This window comes from Apis cerana, linkage group LG1 (genome assembly GCF_029169275.1).
Source record: "Apis cerana isolate GH-2021 linkage group LG1, AcerK_1.0, whole genome shotgun sequence".
NCBI lineage: Eukaryota > Metazoa > Arthropoda > Insecta > Hymenoptera > Apidae > Apis > Apis cerana.
In genome coordinates, this window is record NC_083852.1 from 4,572,438 (window position 1) to 4,586,666 (window position 14,229).

The 14,229-nt window shown below is 31.4% G+C and overlaps 2 protein-coding genes and 1 long non-coding RNA gene across 11 annotated transcripts in view; 1 reads left to right on the top strand and 2 right to left on the bottom strand.

The window, feature by feature from the left end:
* Positions 1 to 6,700, bottom strand: part of LOC107994675 (protein scalloped) — a 176,814-nt gene extending 170,114 nt beyond the window's left edge. For 2 of the 7 annotated variants that reach the window (XM_062078431.1, XM_062078399.1), the window contains exon 1: positions 1,909 to 6,700. In XM_062078431.1, coding sequence (XP_061934415.1) covers positions 1,909 to 1,933 — 25 coding nt within the window. In that variant the 5' untranslated portion in view covers positions 1,934 to 6,700. The remainder of the gene's footprint in view (positions 1 to 1,908) is intronic. The other 5 variants (XM_062078427.1, XM_062078380.1, XM_062078484.1 and 2 more) reach the window with 4 other exon arrangements.
* LOC107994808 (integrator complex subunit 12-like) lies at positions 3,970 to 14,152 on the top strand. Of its 3 annotated transcripts, XM_017051865.3 has the most exons (5): positions 4,079 to 4,183; positions 10,500 to 11,853; positions 11,933 to 12,783; positions 13,355 to 13,673; positions 13,930 to 14,152. In XM_017051865.3, exons 3-5 carry the CDS (start codon positions 12,358 to 12,360, stop codon positions 14,073 to 14,075), a joined length of 891 nt encoding a protein of 296 aa, XP_016907354.1. In that variant the 5' UTR covers positions 4,079 to 4,183; positions 10,500 to 11,853; positions 11,933 to 12,357; the 3' UTR covers positions 14,076 to 14,152. The 3 variants fall into 3 exon arrangements, with proteins under 3 accessions (XP_061934535.1, XP_016907354.1, XP_061934531.1); XM_062078551.1 differs by having other exon boundaries at positions 3,970 to 4,109; positions 10,500 to 12,783; XM_062078547.1 differs by having other exon boundaries at positions 10,500 to 12,783.
* Positions 7,710 to 10,504, bottom strand: LOC114577114 (uncharacterized). The gene is made up of 3 exons (XR_003696913.2): positions 10,363 to 10,504; positions 9,919 to 10,207; positions 7,710 to 9,015 (listed from the first exon to the last, which is right to left on the bottom strand). It is a non-coding gene; the product is annotated as an uncharacterized LOC114577114 (long non-coding RNA).
* Positions 14,153 to 14,229: the final 77 nt, after the last annotated feature.

A 14,229-nucleotide genomic window follows, 5' to 3' on the forward strand; every position in this document is an offset into this window, starting at 1 on the left:
AATCTTTTTGAAGAGATAAAAATGAAAAGAAAGTTAAAGTGAAAATCATATATGAAAAATGAAAATATAAATAATTAAAATAGTTAGAAGAAAGATTAAAAAATCTAATAACATAATAATTTTTACTTTGATTTGCATAAAAATTATTTCATTATTTTATATTAATTTTTTAATATTTTTAGAATGAAATTTATAGAATAGCAAGTAAATTTTGATAGCTAATTATTTAAAAATTTGTATTGTAATATTATAATTTTTATAAACTACAAATATGTTTCATAATATAATATATTCATATAATTTATCGATATAATATGATCATTTCAAACTAAAGATCGAATTTTTCATATAATTCTACAATTTGAGAAAATTTGAGAAAAAAGTTCAAGATAAATAAAATTGTAAATATTCTTAATATTCAAAATAAATAAATTAATTATTTTTTAAAATATAAAAATCTCATTAATTTAATTCTTATTATGAAACGAAATATAAAAACAAAATATATTCTCTTCAACATGAATTTTCAAATAATAATACAACTGTTGAATATACAATTTTCATCACGTCTATTTATAATCTATAATCTCGCATTTAAATTGCATTTTCAATTTGAGGTATTTCTTCAATTAAATTGGATAGAAACGAACAGATAAGATATGGATAAAAATAATGCACCAGTGTTAACAAAAATTTACAACTTCGACCATACGTCAGCTGTTATCATGACATCATTAAAATCAACAATTTAAAATCAAATTAATTTTCTAACAATATTGAATTGCCATTCACGCTACACAATAAACTTATAAAGACGTACACGTGCACGCAAACATATACACGTGCATGCGACACATACACGTGCTATCATTTTGTGAACGTGAGCGGCAAAAATAATAACCGATATTCCTTTTCGAATCTTAAATGGAAGTCGATAAGAATAAATCGAAAATATAAAAACGTGATTAACACATATCGAACAATTTTCACGTAATTTTTCTAATGATATGTACTTAATTCTCAACAATTTGGTTATCCAATCTCATTGCGTATCATAAAGGTTATATACGCAACGGAGTTTATAATAGCGAAGTATGAAACCGATATACGCTCACTTTATAATCACAATAAAGCGGAAAACTACCGTTCGAACGTTCCAGCTAACTAGTTTCTAATTGAAATACGAACAAGTCAATGACAGAAAAAAAGTCAACGTTAACAAACTGACTCGAAATGCGCGATCGACGGCAACAATCTTTACCAAACAGCGTACCTGGTCGTACCCGGTTAGCCGCCACGATAACAAGTATCCGATTAAATTTATGTAATGGCGTGTTACCATGTTACCGTGGAATTACTTTGATAACCTACTGTGATAACGTTATAGTATTAGAATCACTGTCACTTCGATGATATTTTTCTTATTATACAGTACAAATACGAAATGAGATTTCAAACAAATCATAATTGCATATATCGACTTTTTCAAAAAAATTAACCTTACCTACTATAGATATAAACGAAGTCCACTTTTATTATATTATATATTATATTTACTATTCATGATATTAAAAGTTAAAAGAAAAATTATGACATAATGTTTATGAATAATATTACGCAGTGAAAAGGATCGAAAAAATAAAATGATAATCGTAATAATCGTAAATTGTCTACACGAACGCGTGTCCCGACGGCGACAATATTGAGCGAGAAACGAGAAAAAGTCCAGCAACGCGGTATCGCACATTACAAGACACTCGTCATCACATCCACACATGTGCATATACACATATGCACGTGTTATATACGCACATATACACATACATACACACAGAACACAAGGTAACGCAGTTCCATGCAAGTGTATATCCGTACATATACAAGCGCATGATTAAAAGAGAAACTCACTCCAGAAATAATGCACAGTATCCATCCAAGTCGCGGTGGTGGAGGTAGGGTTTGCTTGTCCTGGATTATCAAGACTCGAAAGAGCGCGACAAAGCGTACAGCGTCGCGTTTAAGTTCCTCGAACGTTTATCGTCGTGATGGTTGTCGTCGTTGTCGCGACCGTCGTCGTCGTCGTCTTACGACGACGACAACATGCTTTTGTACGGGCTTCCCGTCTAAATATCCCGTATTCTCGTATCTCTACACTGAGGCACTCACTGGTTGAGCAACGAAAACGCACCGCGTTTCACGATAAGCACCGTGTACATTCCCCTCGAATATATTTCGCGCCGAGCTTTTCCCGCGTTTAGTTTCGTTGACGCACACGCGGCGAAGGTAACGCAGACAGAGCGAGACGGAGAGAAACGCACACACATATAACACGCGAGAGCGGTGAAGAAAGAGCGGGGAAATAGATAGAAAGAGAAAGAAAGAGGAAAGAGGGAGAAAGGAAAAGAATGAGAGAGAATGACAGAAAAGGAGAGACACGTAGACGCGTGTTATGTTGAAAGTAATGGAATATGTGCGAACACTTCTCGCTTGGTCCCACCTAGGGGAAGAAAATCCGTCGCTGCCACCACTGTTCCACCTCCAGAGCTTGTTAAAAGCCGTAATATATGTATAATACGAAGTGCGTGTTCGCGCGCGCACAGTTTTCAAAACAAAAGACACCGGTATAAACGGGAGCCGGTTTGTAGTTACTGTCTTCTTTCAATGTTTTCTCCGTTTATCCGTTCGGTTTTCCTATCCACCGTGAATCGCTCTCTTTTACTCGCGCGGTTTTTCCGCACGCACACGCCGCCGCGGATCAATAATTCACCATACGAATTCACCAGAAGCGGGTGAGCGAGCGGGCTGGCACGCAGGCACTAGGCAGAGGCACACGTTTCTGTCGTGGCGCGCTCTCCTCGGGGAAACGCACGCAGCCCACCACCACCGGCACACCGCCGACCGATCGCGCTTCGTCCTAACCTCCTCGACGAGTCTCCGTGCGAGCGAGTCCGTACACGTTGCCAGAGAGACTGCACACGCTTCGGTAACACACATACACTGAACCGTTCGCTTGACACACAGCTGACACAACGCTCGTAAACACGCGACAATCGAACAAAGACGGATGCACCAATGCACCACCAGACCGCACGGATAGATGCGATAGACCGGCACAACTCGAGCTCTTCGTTTATCAAACTGATCCGACTATCGTTTCATCACACTCTCTGTCATTCTCTCTCTCCTTCTCTCTCCCTCTCTTTTCCTTCTATCCTTTCTCTCATACTCTTACTCGCTCTCACATACACATTTACTCGCTCTTTCCTTCTTACTCTCAATAGCAATAGTAGGAACAGAGTATCATTAGCAGCAACACGGAGCCGAACATCACGGTCACCGGAAATACGAACCTGACAATCACGACACACGAGGAATATGCGAAAGATCGGTAATATTTTTGACCGATACAGAACACAATCAAACGGACACGTATATACACGTTCACGCACTATGTCGCGTCTATGTTCCCTTTTCCTCCGTAATATTTGTCTTTATCGCACGGTCAGTTTGTCTGTTCGTCTCTTTCTTTCACACAAGCGTCTATTGCTCCCTCTGTTTCTCACTCCCTTTCGTCTGTCTGTCCATCTGTCCGTGTCTGACGGTGTGTATATCGCCGTCGTCGCTGCTGTCGAATCCGTTCCGTGCGCGGCCCCTGTGTGAGACGACGCCGCTGGGACACACGGGCGTGGACGAATAGACGCGCTCTTTCGAGGATGTTTCGACACTATTTTCTTTAATGTACTTACCACTGGGCGAGCTGACGTGGCGTCGCGCGCGCGCGGGGCCTTTACACCACGGGTAAAATTCGCACAGTAATATTAGCGCGCAAGGCTGCACCCCGGTAAATACGAGCGCAGTCACCACTCTTGTTTTTGGTATGCCAGGAATGGCACAAAGAATCTGGACAACGCACACGCCTGCTGCGCAGCCGGTCTGCGCACACGCTGACACCGCTTATGCGGCCGCGGGAGAAACCAGAAGCCGAGCGCAACCGACGATGTACGAATTGCACCGAATTCGACCGATCATCTACCCCCACTACATCATACAGGACCGTCATCTCCCCACTCCCCGCACGGGAGATCAGTCGCGTCACGCACGTAATAGAGGTTGGATGTTGTTACTCGCTTACTCGTTTATTCTCTCTCGCTCAAGTTTGAGGGGCACTTGTTGAATTTCAGAGGTTACGTTTTAGCTTTTTCGAATGAATCTTTTGATAAATGGCAACGCATGAACTAACAGACCACAAAATGACCACTTTTCTTTTTTGTATACATTTTTTTTTCCATGCAATTTGACTAAACTAAACATATATCAACAAAATCATTGCATATATATTGTATACGAAACACTTTTTTTTTTAATTCTTTTAACGAATTTTTTTATTTTTATAATGTAGATGCTTTTCAATGTAAAAAATATTTCATAATAAAAATTCATTTCATTTTAGTAATAGTCGCTTATCTATTTAAATATTTACAATAGATTCAATTACGTTTCTGTTATTTTACGATGCGATAATGACGATCGTGTAAATTTTAATGTTTGTTTACATAAATTAGTTCGCTTACAAAAGTGAATGGTTTACATTTTCGGTAGCAGACTGTCTGGGGCCATTTGTGTACTTAACAGATCCTAGGGATTAACCGATGGTAGCTGAATGCGAGACAACTGACCCAAACAAATGCATCATTACCTTAAGATTGTCAAGTGACGTGCATTTGAAAAATGACTTTTTACCCTCCATCATTCTTCGCATTATTTTTTCTTTTATATTTGTATAGTAATTTATTTTAGAATCTATTCATTAAATTCACGCTTTCCTTTTATTCTGATTTCAAGATTTTCTTGTACAGAATTTTCAATAGATAATTTGTAAAATATAATAGATAAGGATTTTGAATAATATTTACTAACACAATTAATTTCATTCAATTCAATATATCAATATTATACTTGAAATCCCAATTTTTAAAAGAATGTTGTAAAAATTATAAATACATATAATTTTATATCACATATTATTATATTATTATTATATTAATCATGAGAAGAATTTCACTGTATATAAAAATTAAAAATTGATTGCATTAAAAATAAAAAAATTATATATTAAAATAACAAATTAATATTTATAATTCTGTAGTTTAATTTATAATATTTTTTGATCACTTAATATTTAATTTTATAGATTTTTAAATCTAAGTTTTTTGCATTTATGGTATATATTTTAATAATTAATATCTTTATTAAAAAAAATAAATTGAATATATTGTTACAAATTTATCAAACCAGTTCACTACTTGCCCGGATAATCGGCTTTCTACTTTATCTACAGAAGTCAATTGTTACACAATCTTATCGAGAAAAAACAATAATTTTTTTCAATATGTTTTTGTGTATATTATTATTAAGGATGCATTAATCTATGAAAATAAGTAAAGATTTAATGAGAATTTAATTAATGAGATTAAATAAGAATTATTTAAATTATTAATTATTATTTCAATTAATTTATGCATATAAAAAGCATATGATAATGTATTTAAACAATCATTTTATAAAAGATGTGTTTTGAAGAATAAAAATTAAAATAATATTTGCTAAATGTGAAATTAATAAATATAAATTTAAGCTTCAGTTAAACTCATAACCAAAATTATTAAGCAAAATAACTTCACTTGTTTAATTGAATATATTTCTAACCTTCGTAAAATATATACTAAAAATTTGTTTTGCTTATCTAGAAAAATTAAATTAATAAATTTAAATTAATTAATCGATTTAAATCATTAAATCAATAAAGTAAAAAAACGTAAAAAATAAGTAAATTTATGATTAATATAAGTAATAAATATATTTACACATATCCCATTAATTCGTTCCACTTCTTTCACTAATATCAAACGATAATTACAATTGCATAAAAAGAATAAACGATATAAGAGAATTATTACACAATATTTACGTTTACTTACACATTTTTCACACACGGAATGTTTGACATAAGCATTAAAAACAATATAAAAAGTCGCGTGAAAAAGAAAATAAAGAATATTATGTTTTCTGAACCGTTGATAGGTTGAAAGTTGTCTGTGTTGTCCGACGCGTGTGCACACGTTGAGCGTTTATCGGGCCGATTTTAAACATGACAAAACGTTCGTGAAATCAAATGTCACGTATCAAAATGACGTTCAAAGCGTGCCTTTTGCAGAGAGACAAAAGCGGTCGTAATTAATGCTTTTAAACGCGCGCGCTGTACTGCACAAGCTCCTTTTGTCAGTTGGACACATTGTACCCGACAAATGTTTACGAACGACCACAGAGTAGCGGAGCGTGCACAGTGACAGAGGCTGCCACGCCGCGGGGCTGAAACGCGCGCAGTTTTCGTGCGGGTTTTCAGCGAACGCGACACATTGAATGGGAAAGGTACGGTCCGATTTCACCCGCGAGGTTTAATTACTTAATTACGTTAACGCTCGATTTTCGTGACATGTCGACGAGCGGACTAAACGATTCCGTTAGTTCTATGGCAATTTTGTGCACAGTTCTCTTTACCCTTGATTAAAGTATGACCATATACGATACTACGCATTCGTAAATTTGTTTCGCGTTTGAAACTTTACTTTTAAAATGAAATTCAAATTTTCTAATCCAATGTATATATTGTGCGTTGTTTCTGAATAAACTTCGTATTAAAATACATACAAGATGTCACGATTTCATTTATAAATAGCATGAATTTGAAGGAAATGTTGAATAAAACTTTTAACTATGTAAACTATTCTTTTTAACTATATACTTTAAGTAGCTATATAGTTATTATATAGTTTTATAATTATATATATGAATATTTAAAACATAAAAATATTAATTAAATATTATTATTATTATTGTTATTAAGAATATATAATTACAAAATTAAAAATATTATAAATATATAATTATAATTAAAAAATAAATTATTTGTAAATTAAACAATATTGAAAAATATATTTTTTTAATTTTTTCAAAATTATTTTCCAAGTTAAATTTAAGTTTTTCAATTATATTTAAGTTTTTATAATTTAAATTTGTGATATTATTTTCTTTTTTTTCATGAATTATTAAAATATACAATATTTTGTTGTTTGCTATAAATTTTTTTATAACAATCAAATTAATAATTATCTTTCTTCTCGTGATCTCTATTTATTTGAGCTATTTCAATGGGAGCATACGCGGCATGATTGGTATGTTGTGAACTGTCCTTAATGTCCATAGTAAAATCGTAAAACTTTCGACAATGTTCATTTATCCTATCAAATTTAAAGTCCTAATTTTAAGCTTAGCGAAACAGTAGCAATGATCATAAAATTATTATTTCTATGATTATAATGCGATTACTCTAATAAATTATGTATAAATTAATTACAATAATATTTTAAAAATAAATTTTTCATGTTTTATCAATTAAACGTAACAATTTATTTTATTTATTAATTTCATAAAATTAATTTAAAATTATATTTTTACTTAAGATGTAATAAAATAATAAATAAATCATGAAAAATATTTGCATTATCACGTACTTATTACATATTTTGTAAAATAAAAATTAAATTAATTTATTTATTATTTATCTTCGATTTTATATATAAATTAAATGGAATCTCATACACATGATTATAATAATGCATTATATTAAAAGATATTATATAACAATATAATTTTGCGTTTAATTAATTATTGCATTATGTATTTCAAACCAATATTTCTATAAAAGTTCATTGACATTGTTGACTACATTTGATGGTTGCGAAAAAATTTGCAACGTCGTAAATTAACCATTGTGAAGTTCTTATTACAGTGAACTATCATTAAAATCTCACATAATCACAATAGATATCCAAAAAAATAAATAAGTCATTTTTAAAGAGTGATAATAATTAATGTCTGTATAAATATTACTATTAATATTAAAGATAAATTTTTATATATTTATCAATAACAAAGCTTAATGTAACATTATATATAATCAAAGATTGATATATACAATCATTCGTAAAAATTTTCTAAAAAAGAAATTTTTATTTTTTATTCAAATAAAATACTATAAAATTGAAAAATTATTATTTTATAGATTCAATTTCTTTTCCATCAATTAATTATTAAAAATTACATAATTCCATTTAAAAAAAATATAATATAATAGATATATTATCTTTAAACTTGGATATCCTGTACAAACATTATTATCTCTTTTTTAAATTCTAAGTTTCTTGAGTATTCATGTTATGCAATGTTTCATGTATTTCAATTGGTAAGTAAATTAACGAGCCTATTTTAATTTATTCTTATCACGATGGATCATATCATAGTAAATCTTTTCTCGCACGCAAATTTGGAAGTTGAACGTAACGGTGCGATACTTGTTATATAAACTTATTAAGTCGAAACTAGAGCAAACTTGAAATTATCATTTCACGAAAGTTGCATCTATTGTTCCTGCATTGTTTGAAACTGCACCGCAGGACACAGAAGCTGGCCAATTCCAGTTTCTGCTTGGATTTGCTACGTCTCGACAATGGCCAGATTATATCGTGGATACCGCGTTTGGGGAACAATTATTATCGAAATCGTAACATTTCAAGGATCTTCGATCTTTAATCAATAATAAAAATTATAAAATTATATTTGAGTATTAGTTATATTGTAAGATTTGTTCTATCAAATGATGCAATGTAATTATTTAAAAATTATTTATAATGATATATTTTTATTTTAATATTAATTAATTTTGAAAAAAATTAGATTTAGCAATGTTTAGTATTTAGTATTTGTGAAATTATGAATGTAATTTATACAAATAATATTCTATAATAAATATAATTTGAAATCTATGTTAACACACAATATATAACACAACATATACAATAAATTTAGTATTTGACACAATATAGATAATCATGAACAATATTACCATGTATTCATATTTCTATTTTATATTTTCTTCTCAATTCAATTAAAATCTCGCTGTAAAAAAAAATATTTTCATTAAAAATAATAAAGAAATTTTTAAATGTATAAATAATAAAAAAGAGAATTAAAATAGATTATAAAAAATACTTATAATGTTTTAAAACGTTCTAAATTTATTTCGTATAAATAAATCTTAAAAGACTTAAGGAAAAAGTAATGTTTTATAAAAGCATCCACGGACACGATACGAGAATTCCTTGAATGCACCGTTCACGCGATATTTTAATACTTTTGTAGCTTGTCGTTCGTGCAAGTAAATCTTCCCTGTGATAAGCTCCGTTAGGAATCTCACCCCCGCGAAACATCTCCCGTTTATAAGAAATGTTTTCGAACTTTATGAGGTGATGCGAACGTTCGTCGTTGGAATGGATCGAAAATAGCTCTTTCTTTTTAAATAACAAAATCGTCGAGAAAAGCGAGGAAAGCGTCATAAAACTTGCAATAAAAAAATAATCAAATATGAAAATATTATCGTCGAGATAATGCAACAAAAAAATTACTACCGTGAATAATCTCATACTTTTCGATAATATTGTTTATGCTAACGAATGATTTAAAACGATCTATTTATTATATAATTTTCGATATGTTAATTTTAACTAAAATTTATTTACATATTAATTTACATATTATTTTGACTACTTTATTTAATTTTATGAGATGAACATATAAATTCTCATTTCACTTTAATTACAAGTATCTGAACCGTGAAACCGTTGTTATTAATTACATTTATTGATTTCAACCAATATATCAAATAAAGCATTAATTCAACATACATATACACTTATGATATCTCTAATTTTCTGCCAATATTATATAGACGAGAAAATCAAAGGTTCATATCGCTCTATTAATAATTTAAATTTATTATTTATATATTTTAAATATACTTACATATATTTACATAGATCTTGCAATAACTTTGACATATCAAACGTAAGAAAATGCAATATTTTCTTTTCTATGTATAGATAAATTTTTAATAAAATACCGGAAGTTTTCTCTCTTATCTCTTTCCAACATTAACTTCTTCATGCAAACAAACAAACAAATTCAACGAAAAAAACGAAGAAATAACACATTACGACTTTTCCTTTAATCTTTCGTCATTGAAAATGAATTTCATTTCATAATATGAAATTTTCCTTATATATTATTATTATATCTAAAACATGTTGTTAACCTAAAAAGATCGAAAACAAGATTGGTATAATATAGTTAATACAAAATAATAACATAAAATAATATATAATAATTTATATAATAAAAAAAATATCCTCTTTCCTGTAGATTAATAATTTATTATTAATAATTTTGATCAAATATGCATCCACATACGTATGACATAACCTCTTAACGGATTAAAATATGCATCTTCTAATATCTTATCATAACTGAATATCAATTTTAACTTAAAAGCTCTCCAGACAAGTTCGTTCGTACCGAAAAACCATTCAATTATTATTCAATTATAGACAGGGAATGGTTCCTCAGTGCTGCAAGCACGGTACCAGAATCGAGTGGAATCCAGCTGAGAAGCCGGGCCCGGTAGACGTCGAACGAGTAGGATTATTCGCCGTTGGATCGGGAGCTGGAGCCAGGACACCGGGGTCGGGGCCGGGGCCGGGGAACAATGTCGGAAACGACGAGGACGGTATGCCGAGATATGCAGGATATCGCGCAGAACTGCGATCCTTCGAGGTCGGAGCAGAGGCACGGTTATAGAGAGAGCCGGTGTGCGCGAGAGTAAAGCTAGATACATATCCTCCGGTTCCACTATCCCCACTACTCGCGATCCCCCACTTTCGCCCACCAATACCCATGTACCACGCTACGTCACCAACACATCGACATCGAGGCGCAAACCGAGAGAGAATACGTCTAAGTGTATTACCTCCGGGAGAGCGCACCGTTCCACCTAAATATGTAATAATATCTACCGGAGATACCGGCATTCCTCGACCTCGAGAAGAATTCGATCAAAATGTGTCGCGATACTCTGCTGGTATGCCAGGTGAGCTACGCGTTTCTCCCCGTCCCCTCTTGCCTCCTTTCCTTAGACGTTTACGCTTCCTACGTCTTCTTCATCGAGTTTGCCCGAGTCATCCCTCTCCCCCTCCACCCTTCCTCCCACTCGAGTTCTGTTCGAACGAGATCGGATGCGAGATCGGCGTCTCGCGGTGTCTCGACTATTTTCGAGGGTGGGAGTTTCGAGAGTTTTGTGAATATCGAGAGATTTTAAGAGGATTCGTTCTTTCAGATATTTTCGATTGTAATTTCGATTATTACGATGATCGATTATTTATTCTTTGTTAATTTCTAAAATGGAGAGAGTGAGTGTTTGAGAATTTCGTGAAATTAAAAGAGGATTTGAAAGTTGTGTGTGCATGAATAAACAATTATTAAATTAATATTTTTTATGTGGAATCTTAAAAATTATTAGTTAGCATAAAAATAATATATTTGGTTGATTGGATTATGGTTTATTTTTTCCAAACAATAAAAAATTTAATATATTTATACGAAAACTTTTGTAACTCCTATATTTTATACATATTACAATAGAAGAGAATCGAATGAAATAGTATGAGACTAATTCGATATAGGATAGCAAAGAAATAGAATCAATTCTTCGAAAAATATATCACACGTTTCTTAACACCCTGTATAACTGCAGTAAACCGATTGGCAGCTTGTCAGTTCTCTTGGAAAACAATAGCGCATCGATGCAATTTTATCGATGTTACAATCGGCAGGCAAGTCGATACTCAAGTTGATAAATATCAACTACTTTCCTTCGGCATATTTCACAATGCACGTCCATCTCAAGTTTGTATTAGTATTGTTACTATTCGTGTAATCGAACGCGCTCGCCTTCGGTGCTAATTTTTTTAACACCATTTTCCAGATTATAGAGATAATTGAATTTTTTCTTGAAAATTTGAAATTTGTGAATTATTAGAGACGGTAAGGAGCGGAAACATCTCACTTTTAAATTATTTTTTTTACAGCTCTGTTAAGTTATAATCTTTTTTTTGGTTAATTTATCGAAATAAGGTTATTTGTTTATCCACTTTATCAAACGATATTACTTTTTTTTTACAAAAATTATTGATTATAGCATATAAAAATGATTGAACAGAATTGAACCGAGTCTAAATGAGTCTTAATACGATAATCAAGAATTAAATCAATGCCACTTCTTTTATTCATTCATTCTTTCATATTTCACATTTTATTTGACGATATTTCACAATTTGCCTGAAGAATTTTTTATGTAAATTCTTCTCTTTAAAAAAGAAATAAAAAATTGAAAAATAAAAATAGCTCACAATGTACGAGGATACCGAAGATGCATCCGATATAGACGAAGATTTTTTCAACGCATTAGCGCTTCTACATTCGACGGAAGACGACAGCACAGAAAAACTTCGTAAAATGCTCGATACATTCATTGAAAGAAGGTATGGATTTGACAAAACTTTGATGGCGAGGATGCCAAAGAAATTTTTGCAAAATACGAAAATCTATGGGAAATCAAACGAAAGATCGGAAACGTCCTCGCGGAAAAGGAACACCGCCTCGAAGAAAACCGGAAGTCAGTTGATTTTTGGAAATAACGATAACACGATGACAGAGAATAATTGGAAACCGATGAAAATAATTGATACGACGGATGTTGAGGATTGCAGCGAGAAGGGAGACATCCCGAGGATATCCATTCCTGATGAAGGATCTGGAGATGGATTATTGTGCAAGGTTTTGGTGATATTTTAGTAAAGTAAATTATAAATTATAATATTATACAATTTTAATGACATCCATCATTTTTCTCCTTTCTGATTAATTATATAATAAACATTTTCTTGTGAAGTCAGCTCGAGAGAAAGTGCAAGAAAGAGAAATATGTATGTATCAGGATGTTAAAAATTTAAATAAAAAAAAAAATTAGCAACATATCAAAATCAAGATTATTTTGAAGAAACTAAGTTCAACTTATATTTACTATATATTCCATATTATGTTGCGTATATGTGTATTCATAATTAAAAAAAAACTCATCTTATAATTGTTATTTATATTTCAGATGATCTTGGACTAAAAATCTATATACTTTAAAATCTGAATAAATAAAATCTACAATATTCAATGCAATAGAAATATTTTAACTTCTTTAATTTCCAATTTTTTTTTACTAACATTCCTATTATTTATTCCAATTTTCTAGCTTTATATAAGTCTTTAAAATATCTCTTTAACGATTTCTAATTTATTTTTAATTTCATATTTTATTTAATATATCTAATTCGATTTTTGCTTGTGACGAAAGATCTGTAACGGGGCAAAGCTAGGACCATTGATATTGTTGGAGTGTCAAGAATGTCAAGAAGTCTATCATCCCCTGTGCCATCAACCCCCTGTCGTCGATATCGACGTCTACGATCCAAGAATCGTGTGGAGGTGTAGAAAATGCATGGACACTTCTTCCGTAAACTCTGTCATCGCCTTCGATGAAAAGAAAGTGAAAAGGTCTCGTCTGACCAATGACGAGGGCAAGCCCAAAGAGGTTTCCACAAAGATGAACAAGTTGGTGAAATTGAATGGAAATATGAAGAATGAAACTGGAATCGTTGACCAAACCTCGTCTGGTAAATTTATATCATTGCTACACATTTTCACCACCGCTCAAAAGTTTGAAATCACATTTTCAATTGTAATTAAGTATCCCGTTTGTTGCTGATTTTTCTTATTATTTTATTTATTTTACATCTTCTACTCGTTTTTCTTTTAATTTTTAAAATTTTTTAGCAATTGTGTATAACCGATTTCAAACTTTTGATTCGCAGTGTAGATAATTTTCTACTTTCAATTTTCGAATGTAATAGAGACTATTTGTAAATTTAGATGTTTTACAAAGAAACATTGGTGAAAATGCTATAATTGCGAAAAGTAGTTTTCATTCGAATCACAAGACGAGGACATCATCGTCGAGTCAATTGAGAAAACGAATCGGTTCGAAACTTTCAGTCACACGTCCTATTATAAAATAAATATTATTTATTGTGTATTAATAACCATTTAAATTTATATATATATATATATATAATAAATACGAAAATTAATTCAATTCATCCGAGAAACTTGATCAAAAAATACTTTATTAAAGCAAAATAATTAATCAACCATGTAAAAATACACTTGATA

Excerpts from the sequence above, each read along its gene's own strand:
- LOC107994808 (XM_062078551.1), top strand. The coding sequence starts at position 12,358 with ATGTACGAGGATACCGAAGATGCATCCGATATAGACGAAGATTTTTTC. Across the intron at positions 12,784-13,354 it reads GAGATGGATTATTGTGCAAG|ATCTGTAACGGGGCAAAGCT; the intron begins GTTTTGGTGATA and ends TTGTGACGAAAG. Across the intron at positions 13,674-13,929 it reads CGTTGACCAAACCTCGTCTG|ATGTTTTACAAAGAAACATT; the intron begins GTAAATTTATAT and ends TTGTAAATTTAG.